This window comes from Barbus barbus (assembly GCF_936440315.1).
Source record: "Barbus barbus genome assembly, chromosome: 46".
Classification (NCBI taxonomy): Eukaryota; Metazoa; Chordata; class Actinopteri; order Cypriniformes; family Cyprinidae; genus Barbus; species Barbus barbus.
Genome location: NC_136724.1, coordinates 6,626,276 through 6,654,107, shown reverse-complemented (window position 1 = coordinate 6,654,107; position 27,832 = coordinate 6,626,276). Strand labels below are relative to the sequence as shown.

Here is a 27,832-nt window from a genome sequence, read left to right as displayed (position 1 = left end):
TCAATGAGTGGGATGAACTCTAAAAGTGCTCTTCTTTTTATTTGGTAAAACATGCATGTGTTGAAACAGCTAATAATAAAATGTGACATTCTGTAGTTTTGTCTCATATTCATCTTTTAATCATATTTGCAAATGTCTTGACTCCACAGCCAACAGAGCAATTTTGTCTTTACTGTTCCAATACTTACGGAGAGCACTGTAATTCTTCCTTGCATTAATTTCTGTGAAAAACATGATTATTTCTAAATAAATGACATTATTTCTAACAGCAAAGCAACAATATTCTTCGTTTTCAATCAAGAAAAATGCCTGACAAGGAAAACACATTTAATAGGACGCCAGCTCAGCATGTTGAAGCCCAATACCAAAACAGTCTTCACTGTAACGATTAAATATGCATTTATTGTTATTAAAGTTACAAATGCGATTCAGTAAAAGAGTAGCGAGTGATTTTGTTTGCTTTTTTCTTTTCTTTCTTTAGTTTTTTTTTATTTACATTAAGGGAACAGGTAGCAACAGGTACAGATTGTGTCAAAGCACTTAACAGTATCAAATTAGAGAATAGAGTGTCAGTAATGTATAAAAATAAGATTGAACACTCAATTTTCAGTTAAAGACATTTCATTATTGAATTCAGTGATGTCATTGTCTAGCTCAGTTTAGTTTAAATAGTATCTGTGAAATCAAATTGACGATAAATCACTAGAAATTAAGTGTCCCCAACTGAGCAAGCCAGAGGCTACAGAATTAAGACCTAATTCACAGATTTACTATATTGACATAGACCCGATTTGCACCCAAAATATTTGTATTAAGACATAACCAACTTTTACAAGAATACTCACAAAGACACAGCATTTTGGGACAAGATCATTCAAGTGCAATAAGCCAGCAAAAAATAAATAAATTAGCACTTGCACGATGTGAGACCAGCAGCTTTATCTGTGAATGCTTCATGTATGTGTTCAGAGAAAGTCTTTCAGACAGTGTGTGCATGGAATTAAGGAATTCTTCTTTTTATCTGATACATACCAAAACACGTCAAATACAAGCTTTCAGAATAGCCTCACGTTTGACCTACCAAGCAGCTGACTCTTGCAAAGAACTGTTTACTTAGACATGTCAGTGAACAGACTGTGGGAAGTCAGACAAAGCTCTTAGTGGTAACCCAATGATTCATAGAGTGATTTGCACAATTAAACATGGAGATGCATTAGAATCCTAACGCAACAGTTCAGCTCAACCATATACCACATAAATAGATATGGTACACATATCTAGCTCTGTTTACTTTCTCAGGAATCCGTTTGCATCCGTTTATTTTTCTTTTTTTACCCATACAAAAAGGAAAGGAAAAGGAAGTAAATGGAAACCTAAAGCATGGCTTGAAAATAAGGGCTGTCTGGTGGCCATGAAAGTTTGTCATTTGCATGTGTTTTTAAGCCTTGCTTGTTTAAAAGTTTTAAATATTTTAAATCATTAAAGCAAAAGAAAATTACCAACTGGGCCAGTAGAAAAAAAATCCTTAGCATTTAGCCTTGAAAACTCTTTGGTTACCAACATTCTTCCATCCTTCCAAGACATTTTGGTTTTGGAATGACATGAGGTTGAGTAAATTAAGACAATTTTCATTTTTGGCTGAACTATACCTTTAAGCTGGGACATCACACACATTACCTTTATACATACCCATTTGTCAGAGAGGGAAAGTGTTTTGGGGAAACATGTATAAAAGCAGACCTCTTGCTATGCTGCAGAAAACAGACACTTCCCCTTTAAACTAAACACTTACTTTTCAGTCAGTTCAGGCAACTTTAAAACTGAGATCTCAACTGAATGCGTTTCATGCTTTGAGACACAACATTCATGGTGTGAACATGGAGTGCAGGTCCACAGAGGGCTGTACCTGCAGTATCTGGTACCTCACTAATCTGCACCGTTTATTTGACAGCCAACACTTGATCTCATAGTGGAGGCCCCGTATTACCATCACAGGCTTGATACTCAAACACCCTGACTAAACTACTCTTAAAGAAGTGAAAGGTCTAGGATATGTACTGTTAGATCGCTTTTCATTAGAGTCAATCGAGAGTATATAGAACTTATGTCATAATTAGTGGAATGTAATAAACAGACAATTTGCCTTGTTCAGCAACAATCTGTGTGAACCTGCACTTAATGAGTGGCTATTTAAGAATGAATCACTTTGATGATAGCCATCTCCACGGTGTCAGCCTAACCATGTACTGTACAACCTCTATAGAACTCTATAGAAAACACTCAACAAAGCATAGGAAAGATTTTTAAACCCAAGAAGTGGCAGATTATAGCTGTGCAGAACATCAAAAAAGGACGAGGGCATCCATGACGATGCGCCGCATCATCCATATCCAGTAGATGGTTCGGTCGATTATAATGAAAGTGATCTAGATTTGAGTCGTGCCACTCACATCCAGTGTAGACACTGTATCATTTGAAATACAGCCAGTCTAAAATGATTCCTTTTGTACGCCCCATGCTTTATGAGAGCAGATTTTTTTTGGAGCCAAATCAACTTGGCAAAAAGAAAATGTCGTCCTTCTAGAGCAGCATCTCCTTGTGTGCCTACAGAGCTCTTCCACACTAATGCACATCGACACACTTGAAAGCCTCTTCCAGGTGCAGCAGAATACTTCACCAGAATACAGTCCTCACAACACACACACACACACAGGTAGGGCGGCATGATTGATCAAAATTTATCAAATCACAAAGTCTACAATTTCACAGTGAAGCATGCCATTGTGTTTTTGCATGTGAGCAGCTTATGATCTGCCGGTGTTTGCAGCATCTCAAAATGAATGGCTCTGTTTGCAGTAAATGCAGACATGCAGCTTGTATGGAGTAGCATTGGCTCCGAGTTTGGGTCACTTATATGCCAACCATTTTATCATAGTCGTAATGAGCAGCTCCCTGTGGTTTCACGCCAAAATAAAAGTTTGATGGCTTAACGTTTGAAAATGAAGAAAAATTTGTACTGTAATTTTACAAAGTAATATAAAAAATACAAAACATTAATATGTAATCTAGAATAAAATAAAATTAAATAAAAGATAATTAATAATAATTATGATGATGATGATTATTACTGACAATCACAACATTTTGGATCATGCAGCCTTACAAACAAACACAAACCTGGATTTTTTTTTTTAAATATGTAAATCACATTTCAAATTACAAATCAGAGCAGCCTTGCATATTGGGTTAACCAACACACTCCATAAACCTTAAATGTACATCTGACCCTAATCACATGATTTATCCAGAAAGTTTCTTAATAGAAAGTGATTAAATAATTCACCGTGCTTAATGAATAGTTTAAATGGGCATAGGGGAGTTCAGAAGATAACCTGGAAAACTGGCTAATACTTTAATACTAAAAAAAGAGGGGGAGGGGTGGCAGGGGGCAGGAAGGATAATCAGGTCATCGTAATCACATGACAGTATTAACTAGCCTCATAAATCACCATAAATATCATGTCCGTTCCTGGACTTAAGCCTTATTGATTTAATCTGATTTCTGGGCAAATGATAACCTTCAGTTCTGCCAATCTGTGGCATCTCACGAAGTACTAAATAACATGACTCATAAACCTGAAATTGTCCATGCAAGTGCAGTGTTTCCCAGAGCCTTACACTCTATTTGTGGCGGCAATCCCCCGCCTCCATATATATATTATATATATATTATGCTAATTCATTCTCTGCCGGTAGGAGGTGCTTTTAGGGTGTGAGAAATAGAGGTTTCCCCAGTAATGCTGTACACAAAGCAGCGCTCCGCTCACAAACGCTGCTTTATCAGGCATTACATGCAAGATAAAATGAAAATGACATCGAAAATTCTGAAGACAGCTGGATTCCTTCTGAAATAAAACACCCGTGCCGGATTTTGATTTTTAAACGTGCAGTACTCATGTTTATTCAACGAAATCAAAGCCTTTTGGAAAATCTATTTGTGGAGGTCAGTTTTGATATTGTGGCAGTCCACCACAAATAAGTCAACGTATGGGACACACTGAAGTGTCAGTGGTTTCATTCATTAAGCCCTTTAATATAATAAACCAGTAATTTGTCAAAGTTAGAACATTTATCCGTCTTTAAACAACACAAAGTAAAATGCAAAGCAGACACAACATCAGCTCTCAAGGTACGTCATCACATGCAAACACCTTCACACGAGAACAGGAGATGCACTTACTTTCTTTTGGACTTGGATGTGAGAGAGGAAGCATCCTTGCGTGGCCGGCCCCGTGGGCGTCTATCTGAGGGGGCCGGGCTCCCTGAGGGTGTGGCCCCATCACTGCTCAGGGGAGGAGATGGTCCTTGCTCAGAGGGCTCCAGACTCTTATCCTCTGATGACATTCTGTATAAAGAGACAAACATATTCATAAATTACATGTGTTTGTATGACGCTGGTCTGACAGAAACACCTACAAACTTTAAAAGATTTGCACAAAGCTAAAATCTTTCAACTTTTGTCATCAAAAAATTCTCTATCAAAAATACAAGCTTAACTTTTTTGATCTGACACATGCCCTATAGACTTTTCTAGACTGTTGCAGATGCTTTACATTAAACAATTTACATGATACACAATGTTTTTTTTTTTTTATTATTATTAAGCATTGGTCTCCCCTTAGTAGCAATAGCATACATTTAAATCATGGCAAACACAGTTAAAAACACACATATAATACCTCAATACCATGGTAAAAATATAACTGTTTTTTTGGGGGGAAAATCAACTATAAAATCTGCTTATAGTTGTCTCTGAATACAAAACCGGGACAAATGACAGTATTTTAACATCTAAAAAACAGATGACACAGGTCTGGTTAGTTTGTTTGACTTTTCCTTTTCTTTTCTTTCCTTCATTTTTAAATGACTTGTAAAAGCGCAGTGAGCATTTTACTTTCACTTTCAAATTAGCAGCAATTCTGTGTCGATTCAATTCAAGTAACAATGCAACGTCAAACTCATAGAACTTTTAACAAAACTAATAAAATAACACCATGCTATATCCCCAATATATAAAATAACAAATTCGGCTACACAAAGTTTAAATAGGTATACAAAGCTGAAAATCAGCAAACAATGTGGAACCAAATAATTAAGAAACAGAGAACGTTTATTAGTAAAATGAATAGGCATAGGCCCCTTGATGTAAAATAAAATAAACTACGCAAAGTTTAAATAAAGTAGCCTAAATATCAGCAAACACTGTGGAACCAAATAAATAAAAAACGCATGTTTAAAAAAACGTCCAAAATCACCTTAGATGACCAGCGAAAGTCAACACTAAAGTCGAAACTAAATTTTCCGTGATCGTCTTTTCTTTTTCATCTCACTCTTCTTATCATTCAGTCTCCTCATGTGATAAATTAAATTTGACGGCACAATGCATTGAGCAGCCACGTTCAGTTTTTAATAGTAGTGTCTGTTCTCTAACTGAACTATATGATTTTTATTACTGTAAAAAAAATCAAAACCGATGTTGGGGCTTAACACCGTAAACACCGACTATCGCAGCAAGCCTACTGGCTGAAAGATTTCTACCACTGCATGTTATATCACACAAAACCATGTGCCTTAGTACAGCTTTCTCTCCAGCACTGAGAGGTGAATCTGAGGAGAGGAGAGTACTGCTGTTGACTCATAGTTGATGATCTTGAGCACAGCTGTGTGTGGATGAACACTGGGGAGAAACGCAACTCAGTGTGACGCCGCTGCTCTCCATGGAGCACTGCTCAAATTAATTTAGAGATTTTATTCAGCACAGTCATGCTGAGGACAGAGGAGGAAAATGAGGGAGGAAAACCCCTGCGCCCAGCAGAGAGGCCTGCACCGCTCCTAATTTGAATGCTGCTTTCAGTGCCAGCGTCACAGGGCCCCTTCTCTGCCTGACCGCAACAGCCTGACAGCAAAACCACTCACACTCCCTGCGCTGAAGGAAACGGAAGTCATTCAACGGTTTATATATGACGGTATCTGAAAGACGAATATTTCAATTTTAAGCGATATTGCAGGGCTACACAATTAATTAAATTGATGAAAGATAAAAGATATGGCCTTTTGTGATGTACTTAAATATAAAGTCTGCATGTGATTAATTGTGCTTTCTCAATTCTACTAAACACGCTTCAAATTTGCTCATGATATAGCGTTTCCAATGGCTCAGAGCTGTTCGATTTAAATCTGCTGTGAAAAACAATCCAGCTTCCCTTTGTTTTAACATTCTAAACATTTATAACAAGTTATTATACAAATCTAACACTACACCAGTCTCAGAAAAGAGACCGTAAACCTCAAAAGGTATTTACTCACTTTTCCACCAAATGAAGGCTTGAGAGTTAAAAAAGGAAAAGAAAGCTGCATCTTCTGAATAATACCAATACTAAATAACATTATCATCAAAAGGAATAATAATTAAGTATTATATTACAATAGACTTCTACTTGACTTACTGGGTTCTAATTAAATGTGAGAGAAAACTGGGCTGAGACTCTACTATAACTACAGTGAACTATAAATAAATTTATATGCTTTTATATATATATAAAAAAATAAAATGTATAGCTTATATCAGGAAAGCCATTCAACGTCTACAGCTCATTAGCTATCTAGGAAATAAATGCTAAATATATACAATATATTACACACTCATTATGTGTTTAATTCGGTCAGTGTTGTCTTCATTATTGGAATTTATGTATAAATAAATACGTTACGAAAATAAGTTCTTGTAGCCAATTTAAATTTTAATATAATTCAACAACTAATTAGACAAAAGTAGAAACATTATAAACAAAATTATATGACTGATATAAAAAGCTGTAGGTGCAATTTAAGTGTTTGTAACTCAGCTTTTATCTGAGTGCATACAAGTTAAATTAATTGATTATTAAACAATTAAAGCTAAATGAAGAGTTTAATTTTGGTTTCAGTAAAAATTCCGTCAAAAGCATCACTACCTATGAGCAATATTACTCATAACACTTCCCTTACAAATCAGCAAATATGTTTGGTATCAGCACACCAAGATCATCAAGTATGTGATGGAAATGCATACAGGGTTGTTTATGCTCCGTTCCCCCTCTCTCATAATCACTTGGGAATCTGAGAGGCTCTGGTCAGGCACAGGACTCCTCTCACTGTGGCTGTTCGGAGAATTCCAGCCAATCAGATGAGAGATGCCTTGCTATGATTCAGTTCGCCTTGCGCTCTTATCTGAGCCAATATTGGCTTGGCTGTAAAAAACAAGACTAGGCGAGTGACATCAATCCTGCAGTGGGTGACTTCAGTATTCTGCAGGCTTAGAGGAAACACTGCTGTTAATCTACACAAGAAAGACCGAATGACAACAACAAACACTTCAAGTTAGGGGTGGGCGATATGGGAAAAATATCATATCACGATTTTTTATAGAAATATCACGATTCACGATTTTTATCCCGATTCTTTGTTAGTTTTACTATTTTGGTTTTACAAGTTGTCTGAGCATTACAGCCAAACTAGAAAGACAAAGATGCATGGCAGATATTTAGGCCAAAGTGGGTGAAGATAAAAAATCTTTGTCATTATTTTATTTTTCTTATTAAAAAATAAGAACAAAGATACACATTACAAATACACATAATATACAAATAAAACAAACAGTGCTTTATTTCCAGGTACAATAGGTGTATTTAGCAGAGCATTCAATGAAATTGAATGAACAAATATAAAAATAAAACACTAGATAGACTGATTCCTAAAGCAACTGTATTAAAATTTTTCAGTCAAGAATAGGGAGTGATTTTTCTCTTTGTGTTTTGTTGTTTTGTTAACGTTAAATGAATAGTTCCCCCACAAATTAATATTCTGTCATCTGTCTGTCAATTCTGTCATAATGTTGTATTTTTATACCATCATTTACTCAAAAGTTGTTTTAAACCGGAATGAGTTTCTTTCTTGTGCTGAACATTTATAAATGCTATTTTGAAGAAGGTGGAAAACCAAACAGTTGCTGGTCCTCAGTGACTTCCATAGGATTTTTCTTTCCTACTATCAAAATCAATGTAGACCAGCAACTGTTTGGTTTTCCACTGAGTAAATAATGACAGAAATTCAATTTTAGGGTGAACTATCCCTTTAATGACAGTCGACAGCACGTTTAGTGTCCTGTCCCTTTAAGAGCTGCACGCATCTAATATACAGTACAGGCAGGCATCCGTTTCTCTCTTAACTATTTACTTTCATTTTAGAGATAACCAACTCAGTCTGTATGTAAACCTTGTGTGTTTTGACAGTATTAGCGCAAAATATAACTTAGTTGAGTAATCAGGCGCTGTTAGACAGGCGTTTTAGTGCGCGAGCTTCAGGTGTATGCGCTCAGAACAAGCGCACGTCAGACCAGCGCGCGAATTAAACATTTAACCAGCAAGGCTTGTATGCAAATAATGTACTTTTGCGATCGCGAATAAGTGCAGTGTCCTGTCTGAGTAACTCTACTGCTGTATGTCGTGTTGTACAGTATATAGAGACGGAGGCGCCAGAACTGTATTTGACAATGTGCGCGGTAGCGCGATACTACGATATTTCTTCAAAAGCAGATCGTGGAGACATTTTTATCGTCCACGATCAAAAATCGTCATATCGCACACCCCTACTTCAAGTCTTTCTGAAGGGGGCCTTTTGGGAGGCCTAGACTGCCTCCTCACTGCCATATTGTAAATGGAGTAACCTCTACAGCAAATACTGTAGGGCTGCATTTAACGATTATTTTGATAATTTATTTATTTATCACTTAGACTTCAGCTACATCTAAATGCTGCCACTTCACACTGAAGTTATTTGTTGCTTATGTTTAGTTCCTTTCATCAAATGCTGACTCAGCTGTTGACTCTGGCTCTATGATGCTGTGTTTGTAGCATATAATGTGTTTCCCATGGCGTTAGGTCTTGCTTGTTTTGTTTAGATGTACTTTTATGTTTATGCTTTATAAAGTGCCTTCAGCACTGACTGAACATTGCAGTATATCAAGTAAACATTCTTATTACAGTATTGTTGATAAGACGACCCCCCCCCATATAATTTTTGTATAGAAAGTAAGGCTAAAAGGAGCATAATGATTGTGTAATTTTTCAACTACTGTATATGCATATCATAAACTTTTTTATGATGAACTTATGTATTTTTAGTCAAGTATGATATTAAATGCTTTTAATGCAACAGAATTTGTATTTAACGTGATCGCAGTTTAATAAAAAAGACAAACATTCTAACTTACTAATTTTAAATCTTTCATTTCTGCAGTTTTTCCAAACAGAGGATAAATTATATAGAGAAATGAGGAAAAAAATATTTACACTATTAAAAGGACATTATCACTGATTTAAGTCTAGTGCAAGATTAATCACTTAAAACACTCCCATTATAATCAATGAAGCTGTCTACACTGTATGATGAAGGAATCTCTCTGATTGGCCATTGCATTCATAAGCTCAACAGAATTGTATGTGAATGGTTATAATGCACAACACAGTAAATGCGTAAAAGGAAATACGTAAAATGAACAGATCTAAATTTAACACTGCAATTGACACTATTTCATTTTCACTTTAAAGGCACAATATGTAAGATTTTTTTATTAACATCTCCAAAAACCACTAGAACAGTGTTATACATTTTGCTGCCTTGACATTATCCCAAATGTTTCGAAGAATGTTTAAATCCAGAGAAATAGCAATTATAAATAGTAACTCGTCCCTGGTCAATGCGTCGCCTGCCAATGACGTCATACGCCCTCGATTTACGATTTTGTTACGATCGCGGCGTCATCAAACTACGCCTTTGTTTGTTTTAAATACATGCCCTCTAGCGGCAAAAACTTACATATCGTATCTTTAATGGCGACAGCCGTAACAGATTTAATTTAACTGTTCAGGGCATTTCATAAAATCTCATGCGAGATCATCATTTTACTTATATTCCTCCAAACTGTTATTTATTATAATGCTCACTATTATATGGAATACCCTCACATCCCTGTCCAGCTCCTGATTGGAAACAAAAAATGACATGCTCAAATGTTGATTTTTCAAGCAGCTGACTAAAAATACATGGCAGATGCTAACTGACAGCTAACTAACGAACAAGAGTAAAGATGCTACAGAAGCAACAAACTTTGCCAGTCCAACTGCTGTCCAATAATGAAGAACATTCCTTATAAAGTAGGGCTGTGCAATTAATAGTAAATAATAAAACAGGCAAAAGTTCACTTTAAGAATGAACAAACTGGTGTTGATGAGATTTACGCTATACCACAGGTGCTGCTAAACAGGCATTAACATCATCTCAGGTGATATCATCACAAGTGGTCTCTGACATAGTAAGTGATGATGTAGTTATGAATTCAGTGTGTCAATGTGTTGTCACTGTCAGGCATACTGCAGATTATAAGGAAGTATTCCTTCATATCGAAGATTCTTCCTATTACTTTTCCCAGATTTAACAACTGTATGCAACAACATTCATTGTACTGCTTTACACTTATTTTTAGACTGACTTGAGTTAACTTACATATTAACTCCTTAAATCCTTGTCTCCTTACCAAACCTCCCAAATAAAATTAGAATTATTATTCAGTTTGAGGATTTTTGAAATTTGAAAAAAATAGATTTTAAAATAGACAAAATGTGACCATCAAATAAAACACATCTCTTTCCAGCTGTTCTTGTTTATCACCACATACCCATGGGATACGTGTAAATGTAAATGCCACATTCGTGAGTTTATTACGTGAATTATGCAACGCAATAAGGATAACACAGGTGCAAACACCAGGGATGAAGTTGTTAAATATAGCATGTACACAAAAGCCAGCATCTAGTATAATGTCAGCTTATGCCAACGTTTATCATTAGCAACTTAACAGCTTTAGACTTTGAGTACGGTGAAATACCAAAGCGTCTACATCTACTAATTTTTAAGAACATGTGCAGGTTATCATAACATGTGCACCAACATGAAACAAAATCTGTCCTCTCCAGTGCAAAGGCCAAAAGCTTATATTGGCCAAGCACTACTTATCTAGACTTTTTCCTGTAAAGCAACAGTGCTGAAACAGCACACATTCCACTTACAATAAAACTGTGAAAGCTATTATGGATATGACCTAATTAGCTTGTAAAAGCTCTTTATTACTTCACCTATCAACAGTCAAATGTGATTTAAAAAATGTCTTACACACCATCAGCACAATACACTGCAAATGTTTTGTCTCATTAAAACAGTCATTATTAAATACTACACACTCTCTCGTTCCACTTTGTCAGTAACTAATCAATTAAAGATCTCTGTCAACTACATCAAGCTCGATCAATGTGATCAATATGCAAACAGACATTAAAGCAATGCTTACTGGTGGAACAGAGTAATAAGGGTGGTCATAAAGAGCTCCAAAAAAAAAAAAAAGTAAATTTCCTTGGCAAAAGCACTGGAACCAGGGAGGGGAAAACAATGTATTTGTTTTGATCTGAACCCCTAACCTTAAATACTAAACTTCAGCACGTCAGTCATCTATAACCAGGTTTCCATCCAATGATTTTTTTGCTGAAAAATATTTAGCGCTTTAAAATATTTACGATATAGCTGATGGAAATGCCAATTATCGATTAAATTTGTCATGTGTTGACAAAATCTTTTTCCGTTTAACTTCAGCGCATAAATTCCATATCGATACTTCAAATGTCGCAAAAATTAGTTCGGTAACAATTTTTGTCGAGAAAAGGGGCTTTAACGCAAATAGATGTGGTGTCACATCATGACAGAATTAGCCTATAGGCAGCGTTCGTGTTCATGGTGTTGCTCAAGTTAAAGCACCGTTTCCCTGTAGTTCAAAAGCGCATTAAATCATATTCATATTATTCAATTGTATCTAAAATTATTTTATACATGGTAAGAAAAAGACGAGTTGCCTCAAACATACTTATCTTATTTTGGTGTTAGTAGGCTAGCCTACGTTTACATGATTATTATTACTTTTTTTACAGTGCACTGTTCAGTTTAAATAGCCTGTAGTCCGTGCCTTTCAGCTTGACCACCATAACTCCGTGATATTATGCCAAGCACATTTTGTTTTACTTGAACGTGAAGTACAAAAGTTTAAATGAATTCGTTTTGGCTTGTTAGCTTCTTATATTTTTATTCTTGTTTTGTTCTGAGTTCTTTCTACCATTAAATTTAAATGATTTGTTGTGGAGTGAGGGGAATAAAATATTTTTTCATGTTTCTTCAATATTTTTGGCTGACTCTATTTTATTATGGCATGAACAGGCTGCGTTGTGGAGTCAGTAGGCTATGCTTAACTGCGCGTGAGCCGGCAAGATCGCTTGTGTTTTTATTTGGTTATTTTTCCCTTGTAAAAGTGGAAACAACTTTCACTAACCTACCCCTTCATTTGTGGTCATATAAGAGTAGGACATTATTCAAAACTATTCAAAATATTTATTTTATTTGTGTACATTCACAATAAAAAACAAAACTGCCGCTTTGTCAAGAGTGCATCACAAAAATGAACCGAAATTCTGATAGGCTGCTAATTGTTGCCGGGTTTTTTTCTTTCGTTTTGTTAATTCATTAATTATTTAGAAAAATGTATTTTGCATATGGGCCTGTTTCTTTTATGTATAATAGCTTATGTTTTTCTCCATTCACAGAAGCGCTGCATGTCACGTTCATGTTGTTTATGCTGCTTTTTGCGTGTACAAAATGAATCCCTGGAAAACAAATTTAGGTATTTGTAATTGGTCAAGCCACCTATCAATTTAATTGTAATTTAACAATCTTGTCGGTTAACGGTTAATATGGCTGAACGACCATCGGTTAGGAGAAATAAAATAACCGGAATGAACATTCATATTTCCTATAAACGTTAATCAGAAAAGTGATAATACAACTGCAACCGTTTATGATGACTGCTTTATTATCAACAGTGTTCTATCTAGTCAATAACAAAATACACACAAAAAAAAAAACTCGTGACACATAATAAAAATTATTATGTAGGCCTATACAATTTAATATAGGCTTATCTGGATGGAAACTTGATTTATGATACCACAGGAGAAGTGAATTACCTAAGGCATTAGACCTACCTTTATTTTCACCTTAAGAAAAAAATCCCATAGATCCCATACATATATATATATATATATATATATATATATATATATATATATACACACACACACATATATACATATACACACACATATACACACACACATATACATATATATATATATATATATATATACACATATACATATATATATACACACATATACATATATATAGTGCTCTCCACTAATATTGGCACCCTTGATAAATACGAGCAAAGGCGGCTGTGAAAATAAATCTGCATTGTTTATCCTTTTGTTCTTTCACTCAAAACAATTCACAAAATTCTATCCTATTATTGAAGTAAAACAATTAAAAGCGGGGACAAAATCTCATGATGAAATAACTGTTTTTCTCCAATGAATGCTGGCCACAATTATTGGCACCCCTAGAAATTCCAATGAGTAAAATATCTCTGAAGTATATTCCCATTCACATTTACATGTTTTAGCACACCAGGGTGACTAGGAGCATGAAATTGTCCAGCCATGACTTCCTTTACAACAGGATTATAAATATGAGAATTCTTATATTGGGCCGTTTTTGGATCTTCAACCAGGACAACAATCCAAAACAAACATCAAAATAAACACAAAAATGGGTCACTGAGCACAAAAGGAATCTTTTACCATGGCTGTCCCTGTGCTCTGACCTGAACCCTACAGACAATGAGTGAGGTGAACTGAAGAGAAGTAGTACTAACATGGAGCTGTGAATCTGAAGGATCTGGAGAGATTCTGGATGAAGAAAATGGTCTCTGATCTCTTATCAGGTGTTCTCCAAACTCTTCAGGCATTATAGGAAAAAATTTAGAGCTGTTACCCTGGGTGCCAATAATTGCGGCCAACATGAACTAGAGAAAGTATTTATTTCACAATGAGATTTTCCCTCCACTTTCAATTGTTTTACTTCAATGATAGGTTGGAATTTTGTGAATTTTTTGAATGAAAGATAAAAAGGATAAACAATGCATATAGGATTTTTTCTAGAGAACCTTTATCTTGCAGTTTAGCCCCAATCCTAATGAAACACAACTAATCCAAGTCTTCAGGATTACTAGAAACGTTCAGACAAGTGTGTTAGGGCAGACTGTTGAGTCAGAAATTGAGTTCACCAGGTTCAACTGAACACTCTGCAGAACACTGGCCCTTCTGGATTGGGCACCCCTGCTCTACAAAATAATGCAACTGCAACAGATAGCAACTGATCACTTAAATGATTTTGTCTGACCAGAGGAGAATGACACTTTTGAAAAACTATTTCCCCGTCTAAATACTGTAAAGCTGATATAAAGCCATCCAACTTTATATCAAGCCGATGTAAAGCTGCTTTGACACAATTTGCATTGTTAAAAGCGCTATACAAATAATACTGACTTGAACCAAATCAGGGGGTGGTGTGAGATGCTTATTGCTTACTGTACAGGACACAACTCAACCAAGTGCAAAATAGCTACATCCAGTTGTTAGGTTGCATACATAATCCTTACTCTTCCTAAATGGGATCACGTTATTCTAAAGTTTGTGAGCCTTGCAATTTACATTTGAGCAAGCAATCATGGATGAGACAAATGGATTGGGAAAAAATAGTGATATAGGACAAAATCTGATATAAATAAGTTTGTAAACTAATAAAAAACAATGTCAATGTTTAATTTAGGAGCTAAATGATCTAAATAACTTTTGTCTGGTTTTAGCCCCAGCTAATAAATATTTAGAAAAAAAAAGTTTTAAATTGACCTGACCTTTCAAACAGTGGCATACATCCACTCCCATGTGATAAACAGATGTCACATGATACATTCTTGATATTAAAGTTGAAGGGTCAAAACAAAAAAAATATTTACTTAAATGTACATTTAATAAAAGAAAGGTAGATGGTGTCTTACACAAAGCACTAAAAAGGACAATGAAAGTGGTCCATACAACTCTTAAGTGGAAGTGTGAATGATGACAGAATGTTTCTTTTTTATTATTATTATTATTATTATTATAGGTGTACAATTATTTATTTAAAAGAATATTACTGGTTCAATACAAGTCAAGCTCAAAACACAGCATTTGGGGTTCATGCATGATGTTGAATAGCACAAACATTTTGGCTTTTTTTTTTTTTTAATTAGTAAAAAATTAGGTTACAGTAAGGCAGTAACAATGGAAGTGAGAGTGGGGTGCATTTTAGAGGGTACAAAGGCAGAAAAAAAATGTATTCAAGCATTTAAACTCCTTTCTTAACACTTACACATTATTTGAGCTGTAAATTTGTTTAAAACAATGCTTAACATTGTTACAGAGTTTACAGTGTTACGTTGTCATGGCGAAATGTGTGTAAAATTTGATATAACTTTACACATAAAAGGATAGTAAGTGATCTTTCGACACTAAAATCATTTTGACATAAATGTTGTTTATATATATTGGCTACACTACTTAAATAGTGAGCAGTTGAACGTTTACTAATTGGCATTGCCTCCCATTGTAGGTGCCTCACTGTAACCCAATTTTTCAGTGTTATTTATTTTTTATTAATTATGAATATTTTTTTTTTTTATGAAAAGGAGAGACAAGTCCAAATTAATTTTTGTGGGAAAACTGGTGATTGCTTTGATAAGGCCTTGCATTGTGGTGTCAAATTATTCAAATGATTAAATACACACCGGATCCACACGGGACTCGGTCATATATTTGCTGGAAAATGTGTCATGATTAGAGTGTTAATGATATAACCATCTGTTTCAGTCCATAAATCGGATCCATGAACCAGACAGTTGCAGGGTGACAAGAGGAGGACAAGACTTCTATTACACGCACGCATGTTAATAAAATCACAATCAGATTATGAACTTTATCATATAATAATTTACAGAGGACTACGGCAGAGAGTGGTCGGCACAAATTCCCACATAGAAACTGGAAACCCCTGTTGTGTCAAAAAAATGTACACTACCGGTTAAAAGTCTGGAACACAAAATTTTGTTTCACGTTGTTGAAATAAAGTCTCTTATGCTGTCTTATTGATAATGCAGTAAAAACACTAATATTATGAAATATTATTACAATCTAAAATAACTTGTCTAATTTAATATACAAGTTAAAATGTAATTTATTCCTGTGATACAAATCTACATTTTCAGCAGCTATTACTCCAGTCTTCAAATGTCACATGATCCTTCAGAAAACATTGTAATATGTTGGTTTGGTGCTCAAGAAACACCTTTTATTATTATTATCATCAATTATGTTTTTTGTTTGTTTGTTTGTTTGTTTTATGGAAACAGTGATACAGTACCATTCAAAGGTTTGAGATAAGTAACTTTTTTTTAACAAATTAGCCTAATACTTTTATTTAGCAAGGATCCATTAAATTCATCAAATTACAGTAAATGCATATAATGTTTAAAAAATTCTAATAATTTTTCTATTCATTAATAAAACCTGTAAAAATGTATCATGATTTCACCATTGATAATAACGAGAGCCATTATGAACAACTGAATACCAATACTAACTGAGCACCAAATTAGCATATTACAATGATTTCCAAGAAATCATGTGATGCTTAATATCGGAATAATGATTGGAATAGGAAAATTCGGCTTTGCCATCACTGGAATAAATTACATTTTAAACAGACTCATATACAAAACGGTTCTTTTAAACTGAAATAACATTTCATAATAATAAAAACAGTGTTTCTATTGAAAACTAATTTTTTTTATAATTATTCTAAACTTTTATCTGCATTGAACAATATATTGTATTATAGTGTATACTACAAGCCAGCAACATGAAAGCCTTTATATTTAAAATAAAATAAATAGCCCGCATAACATGGATTACACAATGAAGTGCCATAAGAAACAGTGACAGCACTCTTTCCACAGCAAACACAGATCTGGTGGATTCAGACTTCGTTCCAGGTAACACTGGTAGATTACAGTAAACTGAGCATGCTAGGGCAAGTCAATCCTTCACCAGATACTAGTCTCAGTAACTTCTCACTAAGACAAATGTGACGAAATAGCAACTTGAAACTCAACAGCACAGCACCAAGTTAAGGACTTAAGCAGCCCAAACCAGAGGGCTTCTGGTGTCAATGATCACTCAATGAATGCATGTAACACCAGAAAACAACCAGGTACCACCGGACTTGTTCTGAAAACAACATAACCATTAGCTGCAAGTGTCACTGCAGGAAATGTGATGGTCATTTTCCACCATGTGAATCTAAATTCAAACAAGCACACTTTTTTTAATTTGGCAGTAACTTTAAGCACAAAAACTTGGAAGGTTATTTACAACTTTTGCTTTCCAGTCCATTTTCAAAACAAGTGTTTGCATGTGAGCAGATTCTGTAAAGCCAAGCTGCTTCACTGTGGTGGATTGTGATGAATAGGTCAGATCTAGACTCCTCTGGAGAGGCTGCCATTGAAGCAACTGAACTCAACCTATTCTCATGCGTCTCATTAAAACACTTAAAGTGAAAATTGGTCTCCTACTATTATGAGAATCGTTCAGCCATCTTCAAAATGGAAATAGCTTTCTAAACACTGCACTATTTTTTGTACTATTTATCTTAACAGTCACCATCCAAATGGCAGCAAGTGGGGTCCATTTTTTAGTTTTTTTATATGTCTTAATTGTAGATACTAGGTAGTCTGGTCAAGTAATGAGTGAAGAAAATATTAAATCATCACACAGGAAACGCAAGGTGCATTTGCACATATTGTGCTCTGCCAAAATGTGCAATATACAACAGTAAAGCCATCTAGGTATTCATTCATACAGAAAATATGAATGAATGCATGCCTAGAAACACAATACATGAACTGTATTAATGTGTATATAAAAATAGCTTTTAAAGAAAACAAAACATATAGTCCCTCAAGCTAATTAAAAAACTATGTTCAACAATTATCCATGAAAGAGGAATAGTAGTTATCTTCGCCGTAGTCATGTCAGCTAACCCCTTACAAGCTGGAAAAACATATCTATATGCTTTTACTTCGTAATAACTTGATTAAAACTCTCACAGCTAAGGAAGTAAGATTCCCCCATTTAAAGCAGCAGGTTAGCCCGAGGATAAAGTCTGGGTTTGAGGGAAACTCTTAACTTGACTGGAGTAAGATGGCTGGACTCCTGTGAAAACAAAACAACTTCGTGTGAGGTTTTTACTAAACAACACCGGGCCACACGTACTCTTCTGGACTGAAACCAACGGCGTACAAACTTATTTTAAAACCCAGATAGATTTGTTTTTCTCGTTACTTCCTCGTTGTCCTTTACAGCCCCATACGAAACACAATACTTTAGTTTATTCTGAAGGTTATGGAGTAATCTGTCATTAGTTAAAGACCAAAACGTGTATGCGCGGAACGATATATGCCACTTTATAACAATCTGTCATTAAAGTGTCTCAATGTTACGCTTCACACAGGCTCCAACTATCGCCACTTTCCGATGAAAACCAAAACAACACTTGCGTTTCACTTCAAACATCAAAATATCGCACCTTTCACCAAAACTACAAACACATAAACAAATAAACACACGGCAGAAAGCGCGAGGAATGATGAAGAGCAGCTAATGCTTACGGAATTGATGCAATTCTCTCTTTTCCTTTCCAGCTTCCAACTTAATTCAGAATATAATCCAAGAAGAAACTTTTCCCAAAGCTTTCATGTGGATTAGGCGTTTGGTACGATATTTCAGGTCGAAACATTCCTCATTTGGGAGAAAGAAGCATAGTTTTCCTCGATTATATGAATTTTAAAGTTGTAGCGTTTACTCCATCATGGTGGCCATGTTTAAGAGACCGAAACACTGCCTGTCACTGCAACCGACAAATAGACCCACTCTAATGTTCAAGACAGTGTTACCGTTTTAAATTGCGCCCAACTCGTAGAGAACATCTACAAACCGAGTATACGACGTGTGATGTGCTAAAGATAGAGGTTATTTCGCTTTAAAACTACATGGAGATATGTTTTAAAAAGTCTCACTGACCCTGCGGAGCGATACATAGGGACATATTCAAGGTGAAAAGTCTTCTCAGTCTTCAGCGGTGGACGGTAAAACGCGGAAGTAGATTCTGGAAATTGAGCTGGATTGAGTTCATGTACAAAGTCTCAGACTCTTTCAGCAAATATTTCCAGTTATTACATTATATTTCTTAAATGACCGAGAATTTAGCATTTTAAAACACCCCAGCAAATTACCAAATTATGTTTGTTTGTTTTAGTACAAGTAAACTTTTTATTTCTCTTAGTTTGCATGTGTGTGCATTTCTTTCTTTCTAATTTCCATACTACCACCCCACCACTATTACACTATTATCAATACATAAAGTAAATAAAAGCATACAACAATAATAATAAATTGGTCACACTAAAATATCTACATACGCTGAAGAATATTATAATGGCAAAATGAAAAAAAGAGATACAAAACATTTACATGATTTTTGATGACATAAACCAAGCAGCAATTTCCTATTCCAATTTGTTTCTTTAAGCAGATGAAGTTTTTTTTCCTTTACCAGCAATGTAGACAAATTCAACAAACCAGCAAATAAACGCACACTATTCCATCTCAGTTATAACTTTCATTGTAACTATAGAAAGTATAAGATAAAATAATAAAACACACAAAAGCAGTGTTTCATTGGTAATTCTTTTTTTTAAAAGGGCTCATTAAAGGTTAAGGATTCTAGGGAAGATGTCCAAAGCAGTCCAGGTGCAAGAGGAAATGAGCTTCTTGGCCTGAAAGAAGCACCAGTGTTTGAAAGACAGTGTCTCACTGATGCTTTCATCGCTCTGCTTCGACACGTTTCCTCTTTCTCGCTCACTGAATGATCCACGCTGTGTGTGAGAGCTTGTGCATGGGACTGGTTAAAAAAAGGGTGTCCTCAGTGTTTAACAACAAAATTGATTATTTTCAATAACAAACACTTCAGGGATTTTTAAGGGCTAACTTTCCAATACATATTCTTTATAGATTGCCCCCCCCCCCCCCCCCCCCCCACACACACACACACACGCACGCACACCCACGTTGAATAAAGTTCCCCCCTAGTTTTTCCTGTGTAAAAACAACCCATTTGTGGCCTAATTATTCTTTTTTTGTTAGCTGATGATGCTAAATGCAAATGCAAATTGTGTAGTATTCACTCTGTTCAGAGAATTCTTTTTAAGGCACCCCACTGGTTAATGAGAGGATGTACAGGGCTTCAGTCTGATGAGACACTTGTCTCATAATTGGTGGGAACGTATTATGTGGGTGGTCTTGAGAAGGAAAAAAAATAATCAATCTACAACTTAAGATCATATAAGAATTACATAGGTGTCATGCTTTATGCATACGGCCCATTAAAAGTTGCGTTTTTTCATTATTATTCGAAAAAGACTCATATAGGGAAAAGAGGGGGAAATCACCCCCTTGGGGTAAAACGCCCCCTGCTGTTTTGCCCAAAATGACCACTAGATAAAGTCAAGATAAATTTTAGTTGTAACTATGGACTTTGTAGAACATCAGTTATATATGGAATGAGAATAGTAAGGCCAGTAGATAGGGAGTACATGTTATTTAAGAAAAATATAATTATATTTTTAGAATTACTTTTTTTTTTCAGTCCTAATCTGTGGGGTAAAACGCCCCCAGGGGGCATGGCTTAATTACTGTAGTTACTCTTTTTTAAACATCATATCCTTTGTTTTACCATTAAGTGTATATTAACTAGTTGGTCGAATAAAAATATTTGGACTTTATATTTAAAAATTAGGCTACCTCAAGTTAGCATCAGGTTCGCTAGCTAGTTACAGTGCCGTGTAAAGGTGTTTGCCCCCTTCCTGCTTTTTAATATTTATGCATGATTTCATTTATTAAGGGAAAAAAGCTGTTCAAACCTACCTGGCCCTACGAGAAAAATGAATTGCCCCCTCCTGTTAACTCGTGAAAGAACTGTGATTAACCACATTATTTTGGAAAGCTGAATTCAATTTCACTAGCCAAACCCAGGCCTGATTACTGTCTGACAAAGTGAAGCATGCTTAAAGAGCAACACATCATGCCACGATCTAAAGAAATTCAAGAACAGATGAGAAACAAAATAGTTGACATGTATCAGTCATTTCTAAGGCTTTGGGACTCCAGCGAACCACGGTCAGAGCCATTATCCACAAATGGAGAAAACTTGTAACCGCGGTGAACCTTCCCAGGAGTGGCCGGCCAACCAAAATTACTCCAAGAGCGCAATGACAACTCATCCAGGAGGTCATAAAAGAACCCAGAACAACATCTAAAGAACTGCAGGCCTCACTTGCCTCAATTAAGGTCAGTGTTAGGCAAAAGCCATTGCTGACCAAAAAGAACACAAAGGCTCGTCTCACATTTGTCAAATATCTTGATTATCCCCAAGACTTTTGGGGGAAATATTCTGTGGACTGATGAGACAAAAGTTGAACTTTTTGGAAGGTGTGTGTCCCGTTACATATGGCATAAAACCAACACAAGATTTCATAAAAAGAACATCATACCAACAGTCAAACATGGTGGTGGTAGTGTGATGGTCTGGGGCTGCTTTGCAGCTTCAGGACCTGGACGACTTGCCATAATTGACAGAACCATGAATTCTGCGCTCTATCAGAAAACCCTGAAGGAGAATGACCGGCCATCAGTTCGTGACCTCAAGCTCAAGCGCACTTGGGTTATGCAGCAGGACAACGATCCCAAACAGACCAGCAAATCCACCTCTGAATGGCTCAAGAAAAACAAAATTAAGGTTTTGGAGTGGCCAAGTCAAAGTCCGGACTTAAATCCGATTGAGATGCTATGGCATGACCTTAAACAGTGCTTTCAAGCTTGAAAACCCTCCAATGTGGCTGAATTACAACAATTCTGCAAAGAAGAGTGGGCCAAAATTCCTCCACAGCGATGTGAAAGACTCATTGTCAGTTATCGCAAACGCTTGATTGCAGTTGTTGCTGCAAAGGGTGGCACAACTAGTTATTAGATTTAGGGGGCAATTTTTGTGGGTTTGGACAGCTTCCCTTAATAAATGAAATCATTCTTTCAAATCTGCATTTTATATTTACTCGGGTTATCTTTGTGTAATATTAAAATTTGTTTGATAATCTGAATCATTCAAGTGTGACATATGCAAAAAAACAAAACAAAAAAAAAACAAAGGGGGCAAAAACTTTTTCACACCACTGTAGCTAGCTAGTTAGCATCAGCTAACAATATTTTTCAATGCAATTGATAATTTTTGATTATTATTTTTATTTATAAGCTAAAACTGCCTGTACTCTGATTCTGCTGTAAAGGTATAAAGCAAATTGCTTTGTCAGATGGGGGCATTTACCCCACCTGTGTGTTTTAACAGTTGGATTTTTAGGCATTTATTTAGGTGTATCCAGCTCAAACTATAAAGTAGCCCACGTGATAATCAGATATTTTTAAGGTAGTAAACTTGATTGTAATCTTTACTAAGCCACTGAATCTTTCCTATTTTTAAATTTAATAATTTTTTTGTAAGAGTGCACACTTACAGATATGTGGGAGGATGGGAGCCCTTTCAAGGGTATACACCAGAAGATTTGTCGCTTTTATAATCACAACCAGGAGTGTGCAGCCGTGTTCACCTCACACTATCTGAAAGAGAACAGTGGGAACGTGATATGTCCATGTTTCAGCCAAAATGCACACCGTCACTGCCCGCTGGTGGATAAAAAAGTACAGCTCCTTGTATGTCAAATCAAAGAAGTAGAACTGGATGCTTTTGACCCACATATGTGACCCTGGAGCACAAAACCAGTCTTAAGTCGCTGGGGTATATTTGTAGCAATAGCCAAAAATATATTGTATGGGTCAAAATGACAGATTTTTCTTTTAAGCCAAAAATCCTTAGGATATTAAGTAAAGGTCATGTTCCATGAAGATATTTAGTAAATTTCCTACCGTAAATATATCAAAACTTCATTTTTGATTAGTAATATGCATTGCTAAGCACTTCATTTGGACAACTTTAAAGGTGATTTTCTCATTTTTAGATTTTTTTGCACCCTCAGATTCCTGATTTTCAAATAGCTGTATCTCAGCCAAATATCGTCCTATCCTGAAGCTTATTTATTCAGCTTTCAGATGATGTATAAATCTCAATTTCGAAAAACTGACACTTAAGACTGGTTTTGTGGTCCAGGGTCACATATGATCTGCCCATGGTCAACAAGACTAATTTATACAAGTTTTAATATTTAACTTTAATAAGCTATTTGATGGATTCTGTGTATGTGAGTTTGCGTGCATGTGTGTCCACTGTTTGATTTTGCACTTTCCTTTACTTGTGTGCACTATGTTCTTTTATGTCTCACTATTTTATCCTCATATAAACAAACTTGTACACCAGCCATTAGGCTCTCTGCAGGTGCACTTGATCCATTTAAATGAGCAGTGTTTTTGTTTTTTACTTTTAATGTTAATGGTTGTACTTGAAAGATGCCTGTATGCTGACTGGATAAAAGAACGGAACAATCACAAAAGCTTCTGTATTTTATTTCTCTACTTGTCCCCCACATATTATATGCCCTTATATAGACACGTGTTATTATTGATTTGATGGCACTAACACTATCAGATGATGAACACAAATCTTAAACTCAATTGAACTGAATAATGTCACTATTGTTTTTTGTAGAGCTGCTTTATAGCGGAGTCAAATTTGTTTCATAACTCATCAATTTTGCATCATTGATACTGTCATTTAATTGATTTGAGCTGAATAACAGAAGTATTGTCTTGAGCTGCTTTTAGCAGAATTGAAGTTTTCATAATCGATGGACTTTACTGTTATTAAACTGAAGTGAATCAATGACACTATTGTCAGCTGTTTAGAGCTGAATTTGAATTGATCTCATATGTTTGCATCACTGATTCGTTTATTTTCCATATTATTGTGAAGTTACTTTGAAAATCTCTATTGCATAAAGCGCTATATAAATAAAAGTGACTTGGCAAAAATGCATTTTTATTTTTACAAGGAAAGTGAATACAATAAGGTCTTCATTAGCCATTAATCTAACAACTACACCATAAACCAACATAGTTTTCTGTATTAACGCTCCATTGCAATTATTTCTTTAGTAAAGAAAACTGAAAAAGTATTGCATTGATCATTTAACACACTGACAGACAATAGTTGGAAATTTTAAGATTGTTTTTGTCCACTAAGTAGCCCTCCTAATTGTGTGACAACCCAAAAGCAAATATGTCCTGTGCTGAGAATTTCAGTACATGCTCACTTGTCACATACAAATGTAATACCATCCTCCATGACATGAAACGAGCATCTTTTGACATCTCTGGTCATTATGCCGGTACATGCTGTGGAGAAAACCTGCTTGTGGTCCTTTGACACATGACTTTTCGTGAACAGCATCCTGTGAGTTACTATTCTCTGCCATGCTTTACACAGGTAGGGCTTGTCAAAGTCCGTAGCACTATCAGCTGACCTCCACCTGCGAGATGATGATGATGATGTTGATGAGCCAGGTACTTCTGACACCCCTGGATCAGATCCATAGTTCCTCATTATGGCATGAGTGGTGGCGAAAATCACGATGCCATAGTTTCTGCGGAGTCTGTCCAGCAATTCGGCACACTTTCTCAAGTTAGCCTCCTGACAAACAGTGCTCTCGCCGCCATTGAATCTGTCCACCCAGTAGAAGGAAGAAATGCTGTCGATGACCAGAAGGCCGAGGGAGGGCTGGCTGGAAAATGTGTTTTCGAGGTAGTGTAGGGTTAGGAGGAGCTGTACTGAACTGTTGCAGTGCACTACAGACAGCCTACGCAGACATGAACGCACCCTCTCCTCAGGTTCGTTTTCAGAGCCGTCACCCTCCTTACAGTCTTCAGCCAAACGTCCCTCCAGAACACTCACCAAGCGCAGCATGTCAAAGTGGTAGTCCGTGTCAACGAAGACCACTGCCACCTCCAGACCTCCACTCTGGACTGGCATGATGCAGCGGGTGATGAGGTGGTACAAGGTTTCTGTCTTTCCTGTGCCCTCCAAGCCATGAAACTCTACGACGTCACCTGTATGGATGCAAAACTGAATTAAAAGTCAGGGGTCACCAAGTTCGGTTCTGGAGGGCCGGTGTCCTGCAGAATTTAGCTCCAACTTGCCTCAACACACCTGCCTGGAAGTCTAAAGTATACCTAGTAAAACCTTGATTAACTGCTTCGGGTGTGTTTAATTAGGGTTGGAGCTAAACTCTGCAGGGACCGAACTTGGTGACTCCTGACTTAAGGTCTTTGCACACTGAATCCGAAATTTTTGCACGTTAAAAAATAAATACGACCTCATGTTGTGTCAATCACTTTTACACACTGCCTCCGAAACTTTCATCCGTCATCAAAAACAAATCGCATCAGGTTCGATTTTCTACGTTTTCGCATTTGTAGCAAAAAAAAAAAACGCATAAGAAAATTTCGGACTCAGCGTGCGATGACCTTTAGACTTCAATAGAGTGCTGCATGAATGACATATTTTTGTTGGGAAAAACCTGGAAATGAGTTCGTATTTTAACACTTCCAGTTCTATCCCCTGAAGTCTATGGGTTTTTTGGTTAAATGCCTGTAATAAGGTCTCTAATTACACAAGCTTAAGATATTTTCACGTTTTATTCTATAACATAAAATACATCAGCAATACACCATTATGGAACTACAGAGGTTGTCTGATCCATTACATACCATCATTCATTCAGAATTCATACACGTTGTGTTCACTTGTGAAGATTGTCATGATGAACAAAATATGTAAGGATCATAACTTTTTTGTTCATCCAAGAGCTAATTTTCTGCAATACTCCAAAAGCCTAATTTGAATTAACATACCAAATGGGATGAGGAATTGTGATTTATATTTGAATTTAAAGCTGAAGTGTAATTTTATGTCAGTAATGGCACCGCTTTTGTTTGTTTTTAAAAAGTTTTTTTTTAGTGTCTTATAAACGGCTTATTTATAATTTCCTTGGAGTCTCAATACGATGGGAAATAAGAAAATATATATTTTTCAGTACCGGTATGTATTAACCATAACATTTACATTTATTCATTTAGTCGGAACTTTATTTTCTCCCCAAAAGCGACCTACAAATGAGATGTTATCATATACACATGGGCATGTCATAAAAAAATTACATCATATCAGGATTCAACTCAAATTTGCAATCATTTTATAGACCAGGTCACCTCGCAGAATGTTCTAATGAATTAATTTTTTTATATATATAAAATAATCTTAAATATATTTTCACATTGAGTCTCCAAAATTAACGTGAAAACTTAAAGCACTACTGAAATGCAATCTTTGTTTAATGCATGCAGGGTCAGTTATTTTACTTCACCTTGACCTGGACCAGCGTCGAGAGGAAATATCCTGGGTTCGATGTCCCTCAGTGACTGTCGCCCTTCAAGCCTGCTGACCAACTACAGAAGCACAAACACTGATGTTTACTGTCAGCAAGTGGCATGCCAGAACTATCAATTGTACGATTCCATATAAACATAATGCATAAATGCCTGAACTTCAGCTTGAGCTTCCATCGATTAGTTAAAAACTGTAATGATCATCTGAATAAACCAATTTGAATGAGAATCTACAGGAACAGTCAATTCCATTTAACGTAGCGGGTCATAATGCAAGCATACGTTTAAATGTATCAAGTAATTGCATGATTATTAAAGCTTTAATGTGAGCTGATTTGTACCTGTGCACCATTCTCAGCCATTCTAACTCGTGCTGTCATTTTTCGCGCAATAATTTCGGAATTCCATTTCCTGGTAAATAAGCGTTCGACGACACTTCAAAACAAAAGTCCTACAGCGTCTAACAAGCTATTATATTGAAATCACAACAACACGTGTATTTACATTGAAACATTTTATTTGATATTTAGCGTATTTTATAGAATGTTATATATATTTAAAGACGGAGGTGTGTAGGATTTGCAACTGGTCTTTCACTTTTCACATTTCTTCTTAATGTTAAATGCCAATATTAGCCACTTATTCACATAAAAGAGATTAATAGTAGTAAAAAACGCACTTACTTGACTAATAATAAGACTATAACATTTAATATCATACATAGTACTTCATAGTATTGTATTCTGTTCTTAGTGGCGAATCGTCTGTAACAGCAGACATATAATATACTGTTTGTACAATATTTATAATATCATATTAATATTATAAACATGAAAATTATTTAATTAACTGAAATGGAATTTAAGTAAATGCACACTGGCAATAATTTAAAACGTTTGGAAAGTGAGGCAAAATTATTTACTAAAAACATAATTGTACATACTATCATGAATTAATATAAAAAAATATATTTTCTGTGAGAATAATAAAAAAAAATCATTCATACAGCATCACTTCAACAAATGTTTACAACTTATTGTAAATAAATTATATAGGCTAATGTAAAATTAGGACCGACTGCCATCTAGAGTTTACCCTATAAAGGGCATAAAGGGACTTGCTTATGTATGCATGTATGTCTATGTATGTGTGTTTATTTAACATACAATATTGCCAAATCAACAATACACACAATAAAAAAG

At 35.6% G+C, this 27,832-nt stretch overlaps 2 protein-coding genes across 9 annotated transcripts in view; both read right to left on the bottom strand.

Annotated features, from left to right (window-relative positions):
• Positions 1-19,027, bottom strand: part of LOC306865118 (histone-lysine N-methyltransferase 2C-like) — a 132,361-nt gene extending 113,334 nt beyond the window's left edge. For all 8 annotated transcript variants that reach the window (XM_079409496.1, XM_079409495.1, XM_079409499.1 and 5 more), the window contains exons 1-2: positions 18,797-19,027; positions 4,241-4,405 (exon numbers count right to left, since the gene is read on the bottom strand). In XM_079409496.1, the coding sequence (XP_079265622.1) occupies positions 4,241-4,404 (164 nt within the window). In that variant the 5' untranslated portion in view covers position 4,405; positions 18,797-19,027. The remainder of the gene's footprint in view (positions 1-4,240; positions 4,406-18,796) is intronic.
• A 4,710-nt stretch (positions 19,028-23,737) lies between these two features.
• On the bottom strand, positions 23,738-27,016 carry LOC306864618 (DNA repair protein XRCC2-like). Its single transcript, XM_079408734.1, has 3 exons — positions 26,972-27,016; positions 26,609-26,690; positions 23,738-25,292 (listed from the first exon to the last, which is right to left on the bottom strand). Exons 1-3 carry the CDS (start codon positions 27,008-27,010, stop codon positions 24,496-24,498), a joined length of 918 nt encoding a protein of 305 aa, XP_079264860.1. The 5' UTR covers positions 27,011-27,016; the 3' UTR covers positions 23,738-24,495.
• Between the last annotated feature and the right edge of the window lie 816 nt (positions 27,017-27,832).

Excerpts from the sequence above, each read along its gene's own strand:
- LOC306864618 (XM_079408734.1), bottom strand. The coding sequence starts at position 27,010 with ATGACAGCACGAGTTAGAATGGCTGAGAATGGTGCACAG. Across the intron at positions 26,691-26,971 it reads TGGCTGAGAATGGTGCACAG|TTGGTCAGCAGGCTTGAAGG; the intron begins GTACAAATCAGC and ends GTGCTTCTGTAG. Across the intron at positions 25,293-26,608 it reads CGACGCTGGTCCAGGTCAAG|GTGACGTCGTAGAGTTTCAT; the intron begins GTGAAGTAAAAT and ends GCATCCATACAG.